We start from the raw sequence: 24,742 nt of genomic DNA on the forward strand, positions 1-24,742 counted from the left end.
AACACACGTGGGTGCTCATGGCTACCCCTTGAGTTTGGATAAAGTGGGAGGAGCCAAAGGAGAAATTGTTGAGGCTGAGGACCAGTTCTGCCAGTTAGAGAAGGCTCATGGTGGAGGAGAGCTGGTTGCATCTTTTGTTGAGAAATAAGCAGAGAGTTTTAAGGCCTTCTTTATGGGGAATAGAAGTATATTGGGACAGGACATCCAGAGCGAAAATGCAGCAAACAGAGCCAGGGAATTAAAAGTTATTGAGGAGATCAAGAGCACGTAAAGTGTCAAGGATCTAGATGGGAAGGGTCTGAAACAAGAGGGATAGAAGTTCAGTGGGGCAGAAGCAGGCAAAGTCAATGGGCCTACACATACAGTCAGGCTTTTGGAAGGGTAGGAGGTAGAAAAGGACAGTGGACAAAATATCTTTTTTCACGATCCTATCTATTTCTGATGCCACTTCCAATGAATTACACATTTCTACTCCTAAGTCCCTCTGTTCCATTGCACTCCATTCATAGTATAAACCCTAAACTTGTTTAACTTTCCAAAATGCATCTCCTCACACTTATCTGCATTGAAATCCATTTGTCACTCCAGTTGTAGACTCCACTGCTTTGCCAGGCACAAAATTCAACAGGTTCATTACTCTGGGAAAAGTAGTTTCTCCTCATCTCGATCCTAAATCTATTCCACTAAATTTTGAGGGTATGTCTACAAAATATAGTCTCAAATGCCAGTGGAAACAACTTTCCTGCCTCTATCTTATCTATCCTGTTCATGATTTTATATGTTTCCATAAAATCCTCACTCATTCTTCCAATAGATAGATTGACTGAGATCCCTGTAAACCTTACCTACCAGAAAGTGATCTTCTCTATCAGGAGTGAGTGCTGAACTATATTTTTTTAATTTTATTACCACAGTAAATTGGACTTGGGAAAATTGACAAAAGCAGAACAATTATACAGTTCTGACGTATGCAGCATGGAATCCAAGTTTTGATCTCATTTAAAAACCTAAACTTGGTTCCACCTTTACTCTATCAGTTCGTGCTTTCTAATCCCAGGTATAAAATGTATAGATTTACTTTTGTATAGTGCCTCTGATCTCCCTTTCAATTTCTCCCAAAGATCAGATTATCAACTAAGTAGAATTACTCTCTGAAATAAGGAAAGGAGTCTACATTCTGTGAAAAACGGTGGGCATCACGATTTTCCATAACAGGAAGCCACATCATTCGTACATGTGTCAAGAAATATGAGTTGAAAAGGAACAGTTTATTTCATTATCGTTTTCACCTAAACTCCAACGGAGCAGGTTTATTCTGTATCTCACATTTGTGAATTGTGTAAAGGCAAATTTAAAAATGGACATAGCTTGTGGGTTGCTGTACTTTGCAAATACCTAACTACTGAGTCAGAGGAACCTACACAGCCATTTTGTGCAGAGCAAGCCTCCATAGTCAGTTGTCTGACAATCAGCTGATGCATTGGTGACAACCAACTTGAGGAATAAATGTTGGTCTGGAGATCAGGAAAAACACTGCCTTGCTTTTTACATCATTTTCCAGTTCATCCGCTAAGATGGCAGCACATTTAGACCCAGCAGTCATTCTGGGTGCTTTTCTTCATCTTCTATGTTTTATTTATGACTGTAAGTAACTGTTGGATACTAAGAACATCAAGTACTGCAGGACTATCCCATCAGCAAGTTGCTCGATAGTAATAGAGCCTGACTTTTTGCATTCTATTGTTGTGTGGTTGCTTGGACTTGTTGTGTATCATTGTGCTGAGAAGGTGCAGGGTGTCAGTGATTGATTTGGATGTTTTGATTGTAATCAGAAGACCCTGTTGGAAATTGGTAATATAGAACACTACAAGCCCGATCCAGTGGTTCATTGGCAATTCTGGTGGTGGGAGAGCTGCATTGCTTCAGTTGTGGTAAGGACTAGACCTGGCCCGAAGCATCACTGTCACCTATGACAGTGCCCTGGGGTGTAGATGCTGAAGCGGAGCTGCCCACTAGCATTGACTCATTGCTGCCCTGAGACGTTTACTCGGTGCTGCTCTCTAGTATTCATTCAGTGCTGCTGTCCGTTGTTCATTCGCTGCTGTCCCATGTTGAGTCTGTGGGAAAAAACATGCTGGACCAGGACAATTTACCACCTATCCAGTTATTCCACACAGGGACTTGGTGATACTGGTATTTTTTTCTTCATTGTGACCACTTGATTTCTGAAATTGTAACTATTTGAACTGTTTGTGTTATGCACTATCTGTGGTGTGCTGTGTGCTGTTGGTAATGTGTTTTGCCCTTGGCCCTAGAGCAACACTATTTTGTTTGGCTATATTCATGTATGGTTCAATGATAATTAAACTGGAATGATAATTTGCCAAAGGCCTCTGGCATCATATACAGTTGAAGTCAGAAGTTTACATACACCTTAGCCAAATACATTTAAACTCAGTTTTTCACAATTCCTGGCATTTAATCCTAGAAAACATTCCCTGTCTTAGGTCAGTTAGGATCACTACTTTATTTTAAGAATGTGAAATGTCAGAATAATAGTGGAGAGAATGATTTATTTCAGTTTTTATTTCTTTCATCACATTCCCAGTGGGTTAGAAGTTTACATACACTTTGTTAGTATTTGGTAACATTGCCTTTAATTTAATTAACTTGGGTCAAACATTTTGGATAGCCTTCCACAAGCTTCTCACAATAAATTTCTGGAATTTTGTTCCATTCCTCCAGACAGAACTCGTGTAATTGAGTCAGGTTTGTAGGCCTCCTTGCTCGCACATGCTTTTTCAGTTCTGCCCACAAATTTTCTATCGGATTGAGTTCAGGGCTTTGTGATGGCCACACCAATACCTTGACTTTGTTGTCCTTAAGCAATTTTGCCACAACTTTGGAGGTATGCTTGGGGTCGTTGTCCATTTGGAAGACCCATTTGCGACTGAGCTTTAACTTCCTGGCTGATGTCTTGAGATGTTGCTTCAGTATATCCACATAATTTTCCTTCCTCATGATGCCATCTATTTTGTGAAGTGCACCCGTCCCTCCTGCAACAAAGCACCCCCACAACATGATGCTGCCACCCCCATGCTTCACGGTTGGGATGGTGTTCTTTGGCTTGCAGGGCTCACCCTTTTTGCTCCAAACATAACGATGGTCATCATGGCCAAACAGTTCAATTTTTGTTTCATCAGACCAGAGGACATTTCTCCAAAAAGTAAGATCTTTGTCCCCATGTGCACTTGCAAACTGTAGTCTGGCTTTTTTATGGTGGTTCTGGAGCAGTGGCTTCTTCCTTGCTGAGCAGCCTTTCAGGTTATGTCGATATAGGACTCGTTTTACTGTGGATATAAATACTTGTCTATCTGTTTCCTCCAGCATCTTCACAAGGTCCTTTGCTGTTGTTCAGGGATTTATTTGCCCTTTTAGCTTCAAAGTATGCTCATCTCTAGGAGACAGAATGTGTCTCCTTCCTGAGCGGTATGACAGCTGCGTAGTCCCATGGTGTTTATACTTACGTACTATTGTTTGTACAGAGAAGCGTGGTACCTTCAGGCATTTGAAAATTGCTCCCAAAGATGAACCAGACTTGTGGAGGTCCACAATTTTTTTTTTGAGGTCCTGGCTGATTTCATTTGATTTTGTTTGTAAACTTCTGACCCACTGGAATTGTGATATAGTTAATTAAAAGTGAAATAATCTGTCTGTAAACGATTATTGGAAAAATTACTCGTGTCATGCACAAAGTAGATGTCCTCAGCGTCTTGCCAAAACTATAGTTTGCTAATATGAAATCTGTGGAGTGGTTAAATAATGAGTTTTAATGACTTCAACCTAAGTGTATGTAAACTTCTGACCTCAACTGTAAAATCCAAAAAGACTGCTCTAACACTACAGAACACCATTGATCACAGATATCTGATCTGAGAAGCACCCCTCCACTTCCATCCTCTACATCCTATGTCATCGTCAGCAGGTCGCATCTGGAATTTCCAGTTGGTGGATGATTTCCCTCCACGCTGCTGACATATTGGGAAATTATGTACGTAGCAAGTCACGGTAGTGGTTGCCTTCTGTCGGGTGAGTTTTCCTTTTAAGAGATCACCAGCAGAGATGGAGAGCGTGCAAGGGAGCCGGACGTCTCGCCCCAAAGTCCAGCACTGATGCCACCATGCCACCTGCTGGGACTACATCCTTCACCAGGACTATTTTGTAACCATAGGTTGCTCATCCTCAATCCCATGTGTTAGCTCTTGCAATAAATCCTGTCTTTCATGCTCCCCCTCAATAAATATCCCAACACTGATATAATGCTTGCTCCCTGGCTATTTTTGCTGTGTTTCCTAAATAAGAGCACGACATTAGATATGGTGAATAAATAAATGCTCTGGCTAATCTTCCAGTCAATAAAACTTGGATTATCCTCAGACAGAATGAGTTTCCTCTCAATCCTTTTGATCCAAAAAAAATTATAGGAACACTAAATTAATTGCTCAAAGCTGATTTAATATTTATTTCCCCTCACAGTTGTCTAAAGTAATACGATGCTTACAGATGATGTTTCCTCAAGCTTTTAAAGTCATATGTTCCACCTTCTATAGCCAGCAATATGATGATGCTGTTAGTGTATTTTGTCTTTAGTGGTTTGGGGAATACTCCCAATGTTTGCATGGCTTTAAAATAACCTTGCACAGTTGGACTGACAATTAGCTCGCCTCGCTCCATCAACATCCTGCTGCAGCCCTTGTATTCACTTCAGCTACAAGTATTGCTCGCTGCATGTCAGTCAACACAAGGTCTAGCTTCACACAGTCTGGCCATCTGGGCAACATCTTTTCCCTAGCAAAGAGTCCATCTGCTTCCCACAGTATTCTATGCTGTCGGATGATTGAAAAACACAGCTTCCTTTCTCCTAGCAGTCTGGACGTACCACAACACTGAGCAATCTTCACCAACTTCTGTACACCAGCTGCTCTCAAAGTCAAACCTGTTCTTGAAACACAAGTGTCGAGAGGATTTTAGTAACCTTCCCCCTTCTTCATCCCCAACCCTTCCCAAACAACGTTCTTCTCCTAAAGTGTGGGATTCAGGCCAAGGATTAGGAGCCCTGAGTGGTGGAGATTTTCCAGGAAGTCATCAGTTGGGCAATCTCCATATGCGACCTTTGACACTGATGGGAATTCAGCAAAGGGGAATCGTGGATAAGTCTGACCCTGCCTTTAGACTGGAAAATCATCCTAGCTTCCAACCTGTCACACAAAAATATGTCACAGTTTAAAAAGGAAACAGTATAGGGAGGAGAAAGGTTCAGGAAGGGAATTATAGATCCTATTATTCTCCAATGTCTCTACACTACTGACAGTACCCACAGGAGGAATACCTCAAGAAGGCAGCATCTATCATCAAAGATCCCCACCATCAGGGTCAAGTCCTCTTCTTATTGCTACCATCAGGCAGGGGGAACGCAAGTTGAAGACCCATTCCACCTGATTCAGAACAGCTAGTTTCCTACAACCATCTGGTTCTTGAATCAACCTGCACAACCCTAACCCTACCTCAGAAATTGAACCTTTGGGACCAGTTATTGGACTGGCATAGACTACGGTAGATGTTAATTTGATTGTGTATACTTTCCAAAAAGGATTTTGTACAGGCTTTTTGTCTCTTTCCTTTAACTGTCTTGTATAATTTATATTCTGAGTGTCGTCTATGCCCACATCCCGATCTCGTTGCTGCAAGCATGCTTCCATTGTACCTTTACCTCACCATTCATGAGCATGTGACAATAAGCACAATTTGATTTGACCTGACACTTGAACATAATTGTTCCACTGTTTATTGTGGCCTGGACCTCAAGCTCTGGAATTCCCTCCACGAACCCTCCTCCTTCTCCCATTAAGATGCATCTAAAAGACTACCAGTTCGGCCCAACTTTTGCCAAATGCCCTAATATCTCCTTAAATGGCTTGACAGTAACACTTATTGGGTAACACCACTGTGAAGCCATGAATAGGGTGAAAGTTGCTGTTGTCATTTCTGCATGAAGGATCTCCAGAGCAGAAGAGTGGCTTCACTCAAGGTGACGTTGAACAGTGCAACTGAAGAGCATGAGCAAACTATGACTCAGCTGAAAAGCATCTTGCAAAGGACAACAAATCAAACACAATAGAAGCCTTACTTGCCAAAAGCTTTCAGCACCTAATCCAAATATATGTCCTTCTTAATGTAGTCTGTGCTTTCATTAGGACAGGTTAGACATTAATCCTGTGTTCTGGAGGCCTTAAAAAGCTGCTTTGGTGACTAACGGTTTCCGAATTCATCTTTTATTTTCTAACTTGGCAGCATTTAAGATTTGGCAAAATAAAAATCAATCAGGGGGATCAGCTTCAATTCTTCTGTCATCCAGCTTGACGCAAATAATACTTAATTTGACAGGACGTCCTTGTAAGGCAATTTTATTTGCCATTAATCTGTGAGCCTACTGCCTTCAGATGGCTGTGCCCATCCAACCCGGAACAACTCATTATTCCTGTGCACAAACTCTGAATGGGCGGCAAACCGCAAATGAAAGTTGCTGCTGCAAAATGCAGTTCCCCGCTGGTACCTCTCAACAGTGGGATTTATATTTTAACGCATTTTGTTTTATTACTCATTCACAGGACATCACAGGGAAGACTAGCAGTTTGCTCACCCGCAAGTCCCTTCTGAACTGATATGAGAACAGATCATGCTGCAAAGCTCAGCTAGTTAAGTGGAATCTGTGTTAATGTTTCAGGCCTGTAACTCTTTATCAGAATTAGGAGTACAAGTAAATATTTCTTTGAAAGTGGTATCGCAGGTCGACAGGGTGGTGATGAAGGCTTTAGGCAGGCAGTCAGGGCCATGAGTAAAGAAACTGGGATGTCTTGCAGGTGTACAAGACATTGGTGAATTTGGAATATTGTATTCAGTTTTGGCTATCCTGTCAAGATAGTACCAAGCTGTGGTCTCTGTTGAGATCATGGTTCAGACATAGTTATTTTTTCAGCTCATAAGAATGGTTTTGGAGGCAGAAAGTGGAGATCAGGGTTAGGTTATGGTTTAGGGACAGGGATGTGGAAAAAATTAGAGGTCTGGCCTCCACTCGCACTCTTCATGGTAGTGTTAGTTGTCCATTCAGAAATCTGATGGCAGAGGGAAAGAAGCAGTTCCTAAAATGGTGAGTGTTTCTCTTCAGGCTCCTTTATCTCCTCCTTACTGATAGCAATGTGAAGGGAGCATTTTCTGGGTGATAGGGGCCCTTGATAGGTGCTGCCTTTTTGAGGCATCGTCTTTTGAAGATGCCTCAAAAAGGTCTTTTGGCCTAGTATGTCTACACTAAAGCTCAAGCACCTGTCTATACTGATCCCTTGTCCTTGGTCCTGAGCCAAAAATGTTTTGTTTTTAAATGCTTCTTAAAAGTTGTGAGGATACCTCCAGCCACCCTCCCCCCAAGACAAGCAATAATGTCAAACATTAAAGTCCTCTGCAGAGTAAGTCTTCCTATTAAATAAACATCAAAATATAAAAACTACAGAGAATAACTTTGAGAGAATAAAGGGTTTTATTTCTTAAAGAAGTCCTGTGTTTAAATTGATGACCTTTAACTTTCATAAAGTAGAATATTACAGATGCTGGAAATCTAATATAAAAACAAAAAAAAAGAATGGTACAGCACAGGAACAAACCCTCTGCCTGAAATGAAAAAGCCCAAAATCTTTATCAGCCTGAAACTTTTACCCTGTTCCTCTCTTTACAAATGCTTCCTGGCTTGCCATTTCCAGCATTCTTTATTTTAATTAAAAATTGCATCATCACTTTCCCTTCGGGTCTGATGCCTTTGAGAATTTTTCAAAATGATAGTGTAGCTATTCAGACAGATGACATCACAGCTGTTTATTGGGTTATTATTATTGTCACATGAGCCAAGAAACGGTGAAAAGCTTATCTTGCATACTTTTCACACAGATCAAATCATTACACAATGCATTGAAGTAGTATAAAGTAAAACAAAAATGTGGAATAATGTGCAACAGCTAGAGGGAAAGTGCAATGTAGGTAAACAGTAAGATGCAAGATCATATTACAGTAGACTGTGAAGTCTAGAGTTCACTTGTTCATATGAGGGAACCATTCAATAATTCTATAACAGCAGGGTAGAAACGACCCTGCTGTCGTATGTACTTTTAGGTATTTGTCTTTTCTGCTGGATGTGAGGTGGGAGAAGAGTCCAGGGTGGGTGGGGACTTTGATTATGCTGGCTGCTTTACTGAAGCAGTGAGAAGTATAGACATAAAGGGGATTCTATGATTTCTTTGAACTGATTCATGATAGAAACATTTATAAGCATAGGGGAAATTCATGCTATGTGATTGCTAGATCTAAATGCACAGCCTTCATTAAAATCAGTCCAAGATCCATTGACTTGCTGCTGATTGTAAATTCTGTATAATGTCAATATAGATACACGTCAAGGTCCTTGACTAGTTTCCTGGATGCCTCAGCCTTTGAGGTGCTTAAGATTTCATGATAAACATTTCAGGTTATAATTGGATGATTTGCTACAGTGTTTGGATGTAGGATTATTGATGGAAAGGCAGGGTCAGACTGCCATCGGCAATATGAGTTATATATAGATTTATAGACAAACTGGAAATCAGCCAGTGTGCTGTGCTGTAACTGATAAACCAGTGAGCAACAAAAGAGATAGTAACTATATGCGACAGTGCTGAAAATTAACGTGTAATCTGTCATCTAAAACTTGTTATAGACTTCATTGCCGCAGTGAGAAAAAATCTGATATTCCAAAAGCAATACAGATGGTAAAGCACCATCATCTGTGTCTTTGACCATGACAATGTCAAGCTTCAACTCCGCTAGACATGCCCAACTTAAAACTTCCCAAACAAACTTAGCCCTAGCCACGGATCACTTGACAGACAAAGGGAAAGGAAGTGGACTTGGCCAAATATAACACAGACACATCCCTCCCCACATCTACAGTATCTACAGGAGGCAATGCATCATCTATCTTCAAAGATACCCACCCATCTGGGCCATGCCATTTTCTCACAGCTACCATTGGGCAGGAGGTACAGAAGCCTGAAGTCCTACACCAGCAAGTTCAAGAGGCAGCAGGCACAACCTTGATCACTACAGTTTAGCAGCACAATAAATACTTTGATCAGTTTGTACTAAAATGGTCTTTTATCTTCTATTGTGCTCTTTCTTGTAATTTTGTGCATAATTTATGTTTAATTTATGCTTTCATTATGAATTGTTCTTGTGAATCACAAACAAGAGAAAATCTGCAGATGCTGGAGGAACTCAGCAGGCCAGGCAGCATCTATGGAAAAACATACAGTCAATGTTTCGGCCTGAAACATAGACTGTACTTTTTTCCATAGTTGCTGCTGGCCTACTGAGTTCCTCAAGCCTTCTGAGTGAAATTCTTCTGAATGCTGCTTATCTGATGCTAAGTGCCTGTAATGTTTTCAATGTACTTGTGCATATGAACATAAGCTCAACTTTGAACTTGATCAAGACATATTGAAAGCATGCCTCAATAAAACAGATTTAGATAAGAACTAAGGTGAACAAGCCACCAAGCAGTCTCAGTAGTGTTGTGACTTCTGTTCACAACACCTCCTTCAAAGAGGAACGGCATGAGTGAGAAGAGTAGGGAAAGAATCCACAGCTCCCATGGGACAGCGTCTGCAAATCCTGCCTTTAAATCAGGCCTTAATAGTTAGATTACTGAGTCACACTGGACACATTGGTGGACAAAGATGGGGAAAACTTGCATCTCAAGGGCTTGCTGCCAGATTCAGGAGCTACATTACCCTCAGGGAGGCGGTACAGGACCCTGAAGACCCACACAATGATTCAGACACAGCCTCTTCCCCTCTGTTATTGTAATTCTGAATGAGTCATAGACCCATAAACACTACATTGTGAACATGGAACAATACAGCCCAGTCCAAGCCCTTTGCCGCACAATGTTGAGCCAATCTTTACACCTTTTCAATCAAAATATTCCCTCCTACACAGTTCATAACCCTCCAGTTTCCTTTCATCCAAATGCCAATTAAGAGTCTCTTAAATGTCCCTAATTTGTCAACTGTCCCACCACCTCTAGCAGTGCATTCCACTCATCCACCACTCTGTGTAAAAATCCTGTATCTGACATCTCCCTTAAATATTCCCCCATCCACTTTAAAATATGTCTTCAAACATGTTCTAATATTAACCATTGCTAGCCTGGGGAAAAGGCACTGGCTGTCCACTTTGTCCACGTCCTTTATAATCTAACACATGTTGATTAAGTTGCCTCTCATTATCCTTTGCTCCAAAGAGGAAAACCCTATCTTGCTCAACCTATCCTCTTTTTACTTTGTTTTTGCACTATTTATATTTTTGTAACTTATAGTTATTTTATGTCTTTCCCCTGCACCACGGCTATAAAACAACATCATAAGACAGTGATAATAAAACCATAGACCATTTGGCCCATCTGTCAGCTCCACCATAATATCATGGCAAATTTATTATCCCTCTCAACCCCATTCTCCTGTCTTCTCCCCATAACCTTTGATGTCCTGACTAATCAAGAACCAATCAACCTCCACTTTAAATATCCCTGAATAGTTGGCCTGCACAGCTGTCTGTGGCTGTGAATTCCACAGATTCACCAACTGCAGGCCAAAGAAATTCCTCCTCATCTCTGTTCTAAATGCATATCCCTCTGTTCTGAGGCTGTTCCTATACTCGCTCACTATGGGAAGCATCCAGTCTGTCTAGGCCTTTCAATATTCAATCGGTTTCAATAAGATCCCCTCCTCATTCTTCTAAGATCCAGCAAATATAGGCCCAGAACCAGTAAACACTCCTCATACGAAAACTCTTTTATTCCCAATCATTCCCATGAACCTCCTCTGAACCTTTTCCAATATCAGCACATCCTTTCTTAGATAAGGGACCCAAAACTGGTCATAACACGCCAAGTGTGGTCTGACAATTGCCTTATAAAACCTCAGCATTATATCCTTGCTTTTGTATTCTAGTCCACACGAAAGGATTGCTAACATAGCATTTGCCTTACTTACCACCAAATGAACCTGCAAATTAACCTTTAAGGAATCCTGCTCAAGAACTCTTAAGTCCCTTTTTGCACCTCTGATTTTTGAATTTTCTCCTCTTTTAAAAAATAGTCCTTTAATCTTTACCAAAATGCACGGTCATGCATTTCCCTACACTATATGCCATCTGCCACTTTGTTACCCATTATCCCAATCTGTCTAAGTCCTTCTGCATATACCCTGCTTCCTCAAGACTACCTGCCCCTCCACCTATCTTTATATCATCTGCACTCATGACAGCAAAGCCATCAATTTCTTCATTCAAATCTTTGACATATAACGTGAAAGGAAGTGATCCCAACACCAACCTCTGCAGAACACCACAAGTCACCAGCAGCCAACCAGAAAGGCCTCTCTATTCCCATTCTTTGTCTCCTGCCAGTCAGCCCACCTTCTACCCATGCTAATATCCTTCCTGTAATACCAAAGGCTCTTATCTTGTTAAGCAGCCTCATGTGCAGCACCTTGTCAAAGGCTTTTGAAAATCCAAGTAAACAACATTCACTGACTCTCCTTTGTTTAACCTGCCTGATATTTCCTCAAAGAATTCCAACAGATTTGTCAGGCAAAAATCCTCTTTAAGGAAACCGTACTGACTTTGGCCTATTTTGTCACATGCCTGCAAGTACCCTGAAAGCCCATCCTTAATAATAGACTCCAACATTTTCCCAACCACTGAAGTCAAGCTAACAGGCCTGTAATTTCCTTCCTTCTGCCTCTCTCCCTTCTTAAAAAGTGGAGTGACATTTGCAATCTTCCAGTCCTCTGAAACCATTCCCGAATCCAGTGATTCTTGAAAGGTCATTGCTAATGCCTCCATAATCTCTTCAGCTACCTCTTTCAGAACCCTGCAGTGCAATCCAAATGGTCTATGTGACTTATCTACCTTCAGACTTTTCAGCTCCCCAAGCACCTTTTCCTTAGTGATAGCAACTACACTCACTTCTGTCCTCTGACACTCTCACATTTCTACCATTCTGCTAGTGTCTTCCACAGTGAAGGCTGATGTAAAATACTTACTAAGTTCATCCACCATTTCCGTTGTTACCCATTTCAACTTCAGTATCATTTTCCAGCTGTTCGATATCCACTCTCGTCTCTCTTTTGTTCTTTATATATATGAAAAAAAACCTTTTGTATCCTCTTTTATATTATTGGCTAGCTTACTTTCAAATTTCATCTTTAATGAATCTGGTTCTGCTTTTCAATCTCAGTTCACTCTCCAAAGGCATTCATTTTAATCAAAAAAAAACTTTTATACTTGCGTTTCAGTGAAGTATGAACAGACTTACCTTCTGAAGAGTTATGATCCCTTCCTGAGTCTCCCTGTCGGTGGCAATCTGAAGGACGGAGTATCCATCACCATCAATGATTTTATATTCCATCTCAGCATTTGGGCCAATGTCATCATCAAGAGCTTTTATTTTGGCGACAGTGGAAGTCACAGGTAAAGACTCAGGCACGTTGTATTGATAAAACCCTGTGGGAAGACAGTTAGAACCATCATTCTCCTAAACACACTCTGCAGTACACCCTGTGCTACTTGATTAACTTTTCAAAGATCTTTAAAGGGCTCTTTTGTCTTTCTTGTGTTTAGGCCTGATTTGTGGCCAAATTTACTATTTCTCTCATAAAGTTTTGTCAAAAAGAAACATCCAGTCTTTGATTTAAAATTAGCAGATAATAAAGTACTGTCCACTGCCTGTGGAAAGGAGGAACGTTTTCCCAGTTCACTTCTGAAACTTGGGCTCTACTGTTACTCCCAACAACATTGATCTCTGCCCTTTGGGATCCTTTAATAATTCTGTCAACTTCTGAGCTGGCCTGCAAAGAGAAGGGGGAAGAGCTCGAAGCCTGGTGCCAGGTAAATAACCTCTTCCTCAAAGTCAACAGGATAAAGAAGATGGGTATCAAATTTGGTTGAACTCGCACCACTCACAATCCTCTTTTCATCGTTGGCACAGCAGTGCATTTTCAAACTCCTTGGAGTGCACATCTCACATAACCTCTCATGGTCCCAGAGCACATCCTACACAATCAAGAAAGCTCACCAATGTCCCTCCTTTCTGAGGAGGCTGAAGAAAACAGGACATCACAATCAATACTCACACTCTTCTACAGATGTGCAGTAGAGAGTATCCTAACATGCTGCATCAATGCATGGTACAAAAAATGCACTACTTGTGCCTCTCATTTACTCTTGATACTGTATATCTGAAAAAGAAATTTATCCTCTTTGATATTATTGGTTAGCTTACCTTTATATTTCACCATTTTCCTCCTTATGACTTTTTTAGCTGTCTTCTGGTGGTTTTTAAAAGTTTCCCACCCTCAAACTTCCCACTAATTTTTGCTCTATTATAGGCTTTTCTTTTATGTTGATTTTGACTTCACTTGTCAGTCACTATCATGTTATCCTACTTTAGAGTACTTCTTCTTTGGGATGTATCTGTCCTGAATTTTCTGAATTGCTCCTAGAAACTACAGACTTTGCTGCTCTGCCATCATCCCAGCTCCTCTCTCATGCCTATGTAATTCCCTTTATTCCACTGTAATATTGACTTTAGCTTCTTCCTCTCCATTTGCAAGGTGAATTCTATCATGTTATGATCACTGTCTCCTAAGGGTTCCTTTACCTTAAGCTCCTTCATCAAATCCAGTTCATTACACAACACCCAGTCCAGAATAGCTGAACCCCAAATGGGCTCAAACAAAGCTGCTCTAAAAAGCCATCTCATAGGCAGTCTACAAATTTCCTCTCAGGATCCAAAATCAGCACCAACCTGATTTTCCTGATCTCCCTGCATACTGAAATCTCCCATTATATACATAACATTGCCTTTTTGACATACATTTTCTATCTCCTCCATTCACCCCCTCACCTCCTCACACTTTTCACTTCCACCCTGCACCATCAACCCCTCCCCATCCTCCCCACACTTCCCCCACACCTTCTATTAATCCTGAACCCCCACCCTGAATACCTTCCCCCACCCTCCCACACTATTCCCATACCCTCATACAGACTTTCTAGCCACCTCACAACCAGCCCTTCACCCACGCAAAACTTGCACATTCTTCACACCACCTCCCCATGCATTCCTCATACTCCCTACTCCCACACTGTACCATTAACCCTCATTCTACACTCTCTATACCCTCCCACAAGCTCTCCCTCAACCTCCCCACTCAAAATTCAAAGTTAAAAGTACATTTATTACTGAAGTACAAATATATCATCATGTAACTACCCTGAGATCCATTTGTGGGCATTCACAGTAAATACAAAGAAAAACAATATAATCATTAAAAAACTGCACATGACAAAGATGGATAAACAGCCACTGTGCAAAAAGCAGCAAATTGTCCAAATGAAAATAGAAACACAAAACACCAGATAATAACAATAAATAACTAAGTAATAAATATCAAGAACAAGAGTTGTAGGGTCCTTGAAAGTGTGTCCATGATGTGTGGAATCATTTCAGTATTGTGGTGAGTGAAGTTCTACCTGCTTGTTCAGGAGCCTGATGGTTGAGGGGTAATAACAGTTCCTGAAGCTGGTGATGTGGATCCTAAGGCTCTTGTCCCTCCTTTCTCATGGCAGCAGTGAAAAGAGAGCATGACCTGGGTGGTGGGGGTCCTTGTTTTCCTGTGTCAGTGCCCTATGGTAGATGCGCTCAATGGTGAGGAGAGTTTCATGCATGTCGGACTTGGCTGTAACCAGTACTTTTTGCAGGCTTTTCTCTTCAAGAGCTTTGGTGTTTCCATACCAGGCCACAATGCAACCAATCAATATACTTTCCACTGCCATAGAAGTTTTAATTGAAACACCAAATCTTCACAAACATTTAGGAAAGCAGAGGCACTGTGGTGCTTTCTTTGTAATGGCACATGTGCTCACCCCACCCCATTCTTTGAACACCCTCCCCTTACCATTCACCGCCCTCCTAAAACCTCCTCATGCTCTCACAACTCCTCTCCACACCCTTCTCCCCCTCCCACCAACAACTTCCTCCCCACAACCTCCAAATACACCCGTACCCCTCTCCACACCCGTTTCACACTCTCTAACTGACCCCTCACCCTGAACCCCCACCCACACCATCGACTGCCTCCCCACAACCCCTCTCAAACAGCCTCCCATGAGATGTAAGTTCATGAAACTGAGTCCATACTGTGAACCCTCATTCACTGACTCACCCTCACCCCTCCACTCACCCTCTTGTTACCCCCTCCACAAGCTCTCCATGCCACCTCCCCACACCCACCCAACACACCCACATCCCCTTCTCACTCCCACCCCTACCCCATACCCACACTGTCCTCATCATGTCCCCACTCCCTCTTTTTAACAGCCCCTCACCATCTCCACAGCCTTCTCACAGTGACAGCACGGAGCTCTGTTTCATCCACCATGATTTTGACACCACGAGTCAAGAATGGTTATAGCAGAGGAAGGTCATTGACTTGTTCAGTGATTCATCGGTGGCATGTTTAGGAGAGCTAGCTGTGTCTGCTCCCATCACCTTTTCTTCTTACTGCTGAAGCTCAACGTATTTAGCCTTTGTCTGTAATCTATAATCTGTGAGTCAATTATTACCAGTGACCAGATCTGCACTCGACTCAACTTGTAACCTGATTAGAGTTGCCTTCACTTTTCCCACAACTCTAACAAGTTACTTTAGAATCTATTTCAAATTGTTTTTTTAGGCAAGACTTCTGGAATAGCAACCCACAGTGTGAAAAAAATTCATCACCTTCAGTTGCTTTTGTGTCAATTACTTTAAATCTATGTGGTTATGTTACATTCTTGTCAGTAAAAATTGTATCTCCCTATTTATTCTATTAAACCTCTTCCAATTTTTAAACTTTCTCTGCTCATAACTCTATACAAGTCCTTGATGTCCTTCCAAAACTATTCAGAAATGGATATAATTTTCTTGTTGTGGTCTAATGAGTTATTTTTTAATGCAAGTTGTCGATAACTTCCCTGCTTTTGTATCCATGCTTCTATTTATAAATCCAAAGATCCCATATGGTTTACTCTCTCAACAAGTGCTGCCATTTTAAAGATTTGTGCAGTACACAAAAATCTCTCCAATCCTACGCACCTTTCAAATGTTGTCATTAACTCTACATTGTGCTCTACCTCCTGCCAAAGTGCATCAGCTAATATATTTCTCTCTACTAAACTTTATCAACTATTTGTATGCACTTTAGAAAAGATGTTTCCACTGTACACACAGATTTCATATTTGCTGTTGTAGCCATGATTAACAGATGTGCTTTAGCTTATGACTAGTGACTCTTTTTCCATTCTTTCAGCACCCCCATCCTATTTGTTTAATATTCACCCACTGGTGAATTGCAGGTACTGACAATGCATCATCAAATGCTCTACTCACCCCAACAGGAAAATAATCTTTATTTCTGGATGCCTCTTAAATGTTGTTACTATCCTTGGCTTCAACATCTCTTCTGTCATTGCACCCTGGTGTATATGACAAGAAACTAATATGTGTATGGAAGTTTATTCCAGATACCAAATGCTCTTTGAAAAATTTTATCCCTCAGATCCCCTTTAAATCTCCCTTCTCTCACTCTAATGCTATGTCTTCCAGTTTTGGACACTCCTAACATGGGAAACAGACACTCATGATATACCCTATCTATGTCTTTCATAATTTTACATGTCTCCATCAGATCACCTCTCAACCTCCTTCACTCCAGGTGACTGAGACTGGTGACTGGAGATGAGGAAGAAGTAGATTTCCGATATGATGGAGGCACACTCGGACGCAGAGGATACTCCAGGTTCAATCAAAGGAACGTTTATTCACCTTGTATGTCTTTCTTACAAATGCAAGTCACTGCTGGATACTAAGAACATTAAGTACTGCAAGACTATCCCATCACACAGAGTTGCTCGATAGCAATAGTGCTGGACTTATTTGTACCGTTGTTGAGTTGTCACTTAGACTTGTTGCACACCATTGTGCTGAGATGATGTGTGATCCAACAAGTGGAGCAAGTGATTGTTTTGGGTGCTTTTATTGCGACTGCAAGGCTGTGTTGGATATTGGTAACGTAGAATACAGCATGTCTGGTTTACTGGTTCATTGGCAAGATCTACAGTGTGGGAGCTGCATTGCTTCAGTTGTAACGAGGATTATGCCTACGCTGTGGGGTCACCTTGGATGCAGAAGTCTGTTGCAGTCACCCAGAGAAGGAGAGCTGAGGCAGTGTGGGCGAGCGCATGGACCTCTGCTGGGTGCGCTGGAATCCGTACTGGGTTGGGTGCTGGCCCTCCCGTCAGGGCTCCTCTTCAATATTCCACAGTGCTGCCTTCCAGTGCTCATTCTGTGCTGATCTGCATGGAAGATCAAACTGGTCCAGGATCATCTACAGTCATGCCTCTCAGGGGCTTGGGCAGTGTTATTTTTTTCTTTGTAGCTGAATGTTTTTCTGAAATTGTAAACATATGCTCTATTTGTGCTATGTGCAATGTGTAGTGTGTAGTGTGCTGTGTGCTGTTGGTAATGTGGTTTGCACCTTGGCCCCAGAGAAACACAATTTCGTTTGGCTAAATTCATGTATGGTTGAATGATAATTAAAGTTGAACTTGAACTAGAACTAGAGAGTTACCCACCTCAATGAACTCTTTACTCATCCAAAAGAAAACAATCCCAGCTGGATAGTCTCACTCCATAACTATAATTCCCTTGAGCTTGTGAATGCCCTCTGCACCCCTCCAAAGCAATCATGTCCTTTCTGTACACAGTATGTTTTAACTCATGATAAAGGTAAAAGTTTACTGTGTGAGCAAATTTAGAAAAGAAATTTGCTTTGCAGAATCACTGTATGAGAAAGAAGTCTGTATAATTCACTTTTATTCCTTTAGCTCAAATTGCCTTTTACCAATAAAACTCGACATGTTACATACAGTTTCACCTTTGTAAATCAAAGTGACTTCATTTTGATTTTGAGTCTGTTTATTTTCCTTTTCTTTCTTTTACACCTTTATCCTTTCAATCAATATTCCCAAAAGCATCTAAAATACACCAATGTGCCAATCAGAGAAGGAATGTTTTGTCAGCTCTGCTCCCACGCATTGGAATCAGGCTGTGGCAGAACATGTGTTTTCATCCTGCTGTGAGTCCAGGCCAAACTTCAGAGATTGCTGGGGTTATTTTAAATAATGAAATGGGGTAGAGGAGAAGAAATTTAGGGACCGCATAGCGGGCAACTATCCCACCCACTGAGAGCCAATGGATTGTGAGGGCATCAACTTCCAGTTCCATAAGGGCATAGGACTTGCAGACCTGGTAGGTTGATGACCCTGCTCTGACTGCAGCAGCAGCAGCTGCTGCCTTTGGGACTTGCTGCTGTTTATTCTGTTTTCCTCAGAGCCTCTCAGTTGGCCAACAGCTCAGGAAATTTGCTTGGCTGCTTTTGCACGTGTTCTTATGCAGCTTCTGGTGGCAGAGGAGAGAGAGGAAGTGTAACTGGGACAGAGACTCCATGCACTCACATTACTCCACCATATGTAAATGGTCCTTATGCTGAGAATGGTGCAGTTGCTCCTCTCGCCATGCCACCACGCAACTGTTCTCAACTTTCAATTAAACAGCACCAAGAATCAGGTTTCATATCACTGCCATGTGTCGTGAAATGTGTTAACGTGTGTTAACGTGTCTGCGTGTGTGTGTGTGTGTGTGTGTGTGTGTGTGTGTGTGTGTGTGTGTGTGTGTGTGTGTGTGTGTGTGTGTGTGTGTGTGTTAGTTAACTAGTTGATTTAAAAATAGTGCAAAAAACGGAAAAAATGTGAGCTAGTGTTCATGGGTACAATGTCCATTTAGAAATCAGATGGCTGAGCGGGAGAAGCTGTCCCAGAATTGCTGAGTGTGTGCCTTCAGGCTTTTATACCTCCTTCCTGATGGTAACAATGAGAAGAGGGCATGTCGTGCCCTCTTCTACCCACATCTTTGCCAGCACTTTAAAATTTCTCAAACATGCTCTTTCCCCAAGCCATTAGCTATTGGTCTAAAGCCCTTTTGAGAATTTCCAAACACATGGAATTACAAAGAATATACAGCACAAAAATCAAACACTTGGTCTAGCCAGTCTACACTGGGAAAATACAAATCAATGTAAAACTGTAGATGCTGAAACTCTGAAATAAATAGCAGTAAATGCTGGAAACATTCAACAGTCAGGCAGCATTGGTTAAAAAATAAAAGAGAGTTAAAAGAGTTTCGTCCAAGATTCTTCATGAGAACTAGGAACTTATTTTCTTTTTTTCTCTCTCTGATCTGCTGGGTGTTTTCAGAAGTTTCTGTTTTTATTTCAGTACACAATGTGATAATGATTTACTTATGCCTTCCACATCTAACTCCATCTATACAGCTGAGCTGGGAACATGATGGCATCCTTGAAAAGCAGATCCTATATCCAGGATGACAATGATAAAAGTTCCTCTTTGCCACTTTCTTGAATGACCAGTCCACAAAAATAAGTGATGCAGGAGCAAATTATACAACTCCTCCAGCCTGCTCCACCAGTCCATGTTCATAGATGATACTCAGCCTCAGGTCAACATAATCAAAGACACCTCTCAACTTAGAAATTCCCTCTTCTCCTTACTCCCATAGGACAGAAGATACTAAAGTGCGAGAACACGTACCACCAGGTTTGCATTCCCAAGCTCCTACCCTGCTGTTTGAAGGTTCTTGAATGGACCCCTTATACAATAAAGATGATCTCTTTATCTACCAATCAAACTAGGCATGGCCTCTGTAACTTAGTTTTCTGCCTGCAATGCACTTTCTCTGTAACCATAACACTACATTCTGTTCAGAGGTCCATAGGTGGCAAGTTTTGGAAAGCTTGTTGTGCTTGTTCCCATCATCTTTATTATTGCTTTCCCCTTTGTACTGCCTTAATGCACTTATATATGTAGAGCTGTGAATAGACAATGAACCCATGTCCATTACCTAACTATTTTCCCTATATTTTTTATTGTATTTTATAGTGTTTTTTATTACGTATCATACTGTACTGCTGCTGCAAAACAACACATTTCACTATTTTCTAAATTTAGGAATCAGAGGTGTGAAAGGACTTGGGAGTCCTTGTGCAGGATTCCCTGAAGATTGACTTGCAGGTTGAGCTGGTGGTGAGGAAGGCTGATGCTGCGTTGGCATTCAAGGATGTGGTGTTGAAGCTTTGTATGGTATTGGTCAGACCACACTCGGGGTATTGTGCGCAGCTTTGGGTCCCTAATCCGGGAAGAGATGTGCTGGCAATAGAGAGGGTCCAGAGGAAGCTTATGAGAATGTTTCTGGAAATGAAGGGGTTAATGTGTGGGGAGTGCTTGATAGCTCTGGGTGTGTGCTCACTGGTGCTTGGAAGAACAAGGCAGGAACTCATTGAAGCCTATCAAATATTGAAAGGCCTGGACACAGCAGTTGAGGAGAAGATGTTTTCTATAGTGGTTGAGTCTAGAACCAGAGGGCATAATCTCATTACTATCATCAACGAGGAAGTTCAGGAGCCTGAAGATGCACAAGGAACATTTTTGTAATAGCTTCTCCCCCCTTTTCCATCAAACTTCTGAGAAGTCCATAAACCCATAAACACTATCTCACTATTCCTCTTTGCACTATTTAATTATTATATTTCCTATTGTAACTTATACTTCTTTATATCTTGCACAGCACTGCTACCACAAAACAACACATTTTAGAACATAAACACAAGGAGTTCTGCGGATGCTGGAAATCTACAGCAACACACACAAAATGCTGGAGGAATTTAGCAGTTCAGGCGGCATCTACGGAAATGAGCAAATATTCAATGTTTCAGGCGAAGACCCTTCTTTAGGGCTGGAAATGAAGGAAGAATATTCCAGAATTTTTTAAAAAAGCTGGGGAGAGGGGAAGGAGGATAGCTAGAAGGTAATTGGTGAAGCCAGGTGGGTGGGAAAGGGAAAGGGAAGGTATCTGATAGGAGAACAGACCATGGGAGAAAGGGAAAGAGGAGAGGCATCAGATGGAGGTTATAGGCAGGTGAGAATAGGTAAGAGGCTAGAGAAGGGAATGGAAGAAGAGGGGAGGGGGAGGGAAACATATTTTTAATGGAAGGAGAAATCGATATTTATGCCATCAGGTTGGAAACTACCCAGATGCTCCTCGATCCTAAGAGTGGCCTTATCATGGTACACGAGGAGGCCATGGACCAACATGTCAGAGTAGGAAAAAGAATTGGAATTAAAACGTTTGACTTTTGGGAAGTTCCATTTTTGGCAGATGGAGCAGAGATGCTCGATAAAGCAATCCTCCAATTTACGACGAGTCTCAGCACTGCAGAGGAGGCCACAATGGGATCACCAGATACAATAGATGATCCCAGCAGATTTGCAGTTGATGTTGCCTCAGCTACAAAGACTGAATGGAGCCCTGAATTGAGGTGAGGGAGGAGGTGACTTCGGCTGCTTGCAGGGATAAGTGGGGAGAGATGAAGGGACTAAGGAATCAAGAATGGAGCAATTCTTGTGGAAAGTGGAGAGAGGGAGGAAGGTAAAGAAATGTTTGGTGGTAGGATCTCTTTGGAGATGGCAGAGGATGTGAGTCTCATGGGTGGTAGAAAGGACAAGAGGAACTGTAAAGGCAGCAGGAAGGTGGGGTGAGCACAGATGTCCGGGAAATGGAGGAGATGCGGATGAGGGCAGCAGCAATGGTGAAGGATATGTTTTACAACATATGTAAGTGATAATAAACTTGATTCTGATTCTGTGTGAGGAAACTTTTGACTTTTTGGGTCAAATACCTTGAATCTGAGTCCCACTGCAAGGTTTTAACCCAAAATGTCAACAATTCATTTCCTTCCACAGTTGCTGCTTGACCCACTGTTCCTCAGCAGATTGCCTCTTGCCTCAGATTTCAGCATTTTCGGGTTCTTGTGTCACCACCGATGGCAGAGCCTCCTGGTTGATGGGCACTCCATCCTTCACTCTCAATAAGCATCCACTCCACAATCGCGTTACAGAGACTGGTGTGTGTACCATCTGTAAACTGCTCCAATAGCTCCTTCCAAAGTCCTGACCTCCACCAGAACGAAGAAAGGAGTATTAAGGATGTGGGAAAACCAGCCACTCTAAATTCCTACCCCCATGAATGAGTCTCATGCCAACCTGATGGAAATATAATGCTGTTTCTTCATCCTCACTTGCTAAGTATACCCACAAAAAAAGAATTTCAGGGTTGTTTGTGGTGGCGTGTATGTACTCTGATAATAAATTTGACTTTGAACTTTGAATTTGGTCTAAATGATGCTTGGCACAGATGTTGTGAGCCTATGGTCTGAGTCTGTACTGTATAGTTGGAAATCCTGGAGCGTTTTTGGAAACGCTTTCACCTAAAGGAATGCTGTGGCTCAAGAAGACACCTCAACACCATCTTCCCAAGGGCAATTGTGGATGGATAATAAATGCTTGTCTTGCCAGTGACATCTAGCTCACCAAAATGAAAATAGAGAAAACATGCCAAAATTAAACATCCAGATTACTTTATACCTTCTAATAGGTTGAGCTATGTGAAGCTGTTTCACTTAGTGTCAGCAAAGCCTTTGATGTGAAATAACAAGTTTGCAACAATACCATATAGATGGCAGCTCATAATTAACATCCTAACTAAGACAGCAGGTGGTCATCTGACTTGTTGAGAATCAAAGCTACTGCTTTGTATCTTTGGAGGATTCTGTACCATTTATTTCTCTGGGATTGAATCAATAGCACTCTTGAAGTTGATTATTAGTAAGGAGATCAAATTTGTAGCATCATAGAGCAATATAACAGAAATACAGGCCCTTCAGCCCAGTGAGTCTATGCTTACCTTGGTGCCACCCTAACAAGTTGCAATTCCTTGCATTCGGTCCATATCTCTACAAGCTCTGCCCCTCCATGTATCTATCCATGGATCTTAAGTCAGATTGTTATACCTGCCTCAATCATTACCTCTAGCAGCAGTAACTCAGATGTCTAGTCCTGGCAACATCCACTTAAATTGACTCAGTGTTATTTTTTAGTTCGGTTCCAAGGTTGTCAAGCCGAGAAGTGGTAGTGGGGATAAGCTCCCACTACCTAAAAGTGCTCCTCATGGCATGCGCCTCAAATAACCTCTGACAACCAAGTCCAACTCTTGGCCTTCTCGTGTGGCTTAGCCTCTAAGCCTGGCGGAACTGTTTTTACTGACAGGAGAAGGGGTGAAGGCGGGTCCTGGCGCCTGAAAACCAGTGCTTCGGGTAGATGGAGCTCGTCAGCCTGGGAAGGCAGTCCATCTAAGTGAGGGAAAACTCTGATTTCAAACCTCCGCTGCCTTGTGGCCATACCCACTCATGGGAAAGGCTTCGGGAATAAACCCTGAGGACAAATCCAGAGCTGGAGTCCCTAAGGCAGTCCGACGTTGCCTTCAACCTCTCTCTGGCAACTCCTGTGACATCACTGGTGCCAAGCTGTATTTGCCCTTGCCTTTCCCTTAGACAACATCGGTGGCATGGAGAGGCGAGGTGGAATCTCATGTGAAGGTGGAATCTCATGTGGATAGGGTAGTGAAGAAAGCTTTTGTTATGCTGGCCTTTATAAATCAGAGCATTGAGTATAGGAGTTGGGATGTAATGTTAAAATTGTACCAGGCACTGGTAAGGCCAAATTTAGAGTATTGTGTACAGTACTGGTCACCGAATTATAGGAAAGATATCAACAAAATAGAGAGAGTACAGAGAAGATTTACTAGAATGTTACCTGGGTTTCAGCACCTAAGTTACAGGGAAAGGCTGAACAAGTTAGGTCTTTATTCTTTGGAGCGTAGAAGGTTGAGGGGGGACTTGATAGAGGTATTTAAAATAATGAGGGGGATTGATCAAGTTGACGTGGATAGGCTTTTTCCATTGAGAGTAGGGGAGGTTCAAACAAGAGGACATGAGTTGAGAGTTAGCGGGCAAAATTTTAAGGGTAACTAGAGGGGGAATTTCTTTACTTAGAGAGTGGTAGCTGTGTGGAATCAGTTTCCAGTAGAAGTGGTAGAGGCAGGTTCGGTATTGTCATTTAAAGTAAAATTTGATAGGTATATGGACAGGAAAGGAATGGAGGGTTATGGGCTGAGTGCAGGCCAGTGGGACTAGGTGAGTGTAAGCATCGGCACAGACTAGAAGGGCTGAGATGGCCTGTTTCCGTGTTGTAATTGTTATATGCTTAAATGGGAGATCTGCTGCTTGGGCAGCTGCCGGTCTTCCATACAACCTTGCCGAGGTCTGCACCCTGGTCTCACGAGACTAGCAGATGCCATCCATTATTTTTAGTTCAACCATGCCCTTTCTCGAACAGATCAACCAAAACTATACACACCACTTCAAGGTTTCTATAGCAGCATTGTGGTTAACTTATGGCAATTCAGAAACTTTCCATTGAAAAGAAGCTTAAATGCCTTTAACAGCCATGGCACAATCAGGTTATTATAAAAACCCACTAAATATACTGAAAGGAAATATGGTGTCGTTATCTGCCCGGCTGAAAATGT

The 24,742-nt window shown here is 41.9% G+C and overlaps 1 protein-coding gene across 2 annotated transcripts in view; it reads right to left on the bottom strand.

The window, feature by feature from the left end:
* cdh7a (cadherin 7a) overlaps positions 1-24,742 on the bottom strand; it is a 220,183-nt gene that overhangs the window by 57,243 nt on the left and 138,198 nt on the right. For both annotated transcript variants that reach the window (XM_073046464.1, XM_073046472.1), the window contains one exon: positions 12,458-12,645. In XM_073046464.1, the coding sequence (XP_072902565.1) occupies positions 12,458-12,645 (188 nt within the window). The remainder of the gene's footprint in view (positions 1-12,457; positions 12,646-24,742) is intronic.

This window comes from Hemitrygon akajei, chromosome 1 (genome assembly GCF_048418815.1).
Source record: "Hemitrygon akajei chromosome 1, sHemAka1.3, whole genome shotgun sequence".
Taxonomy (NCBI): Eukaryota; Metazoa; Chordata; class Chondrichthyes; order Myliobatiformes; family Dasyatidae; genus Hemitrygon; species Hemitrygon akajei.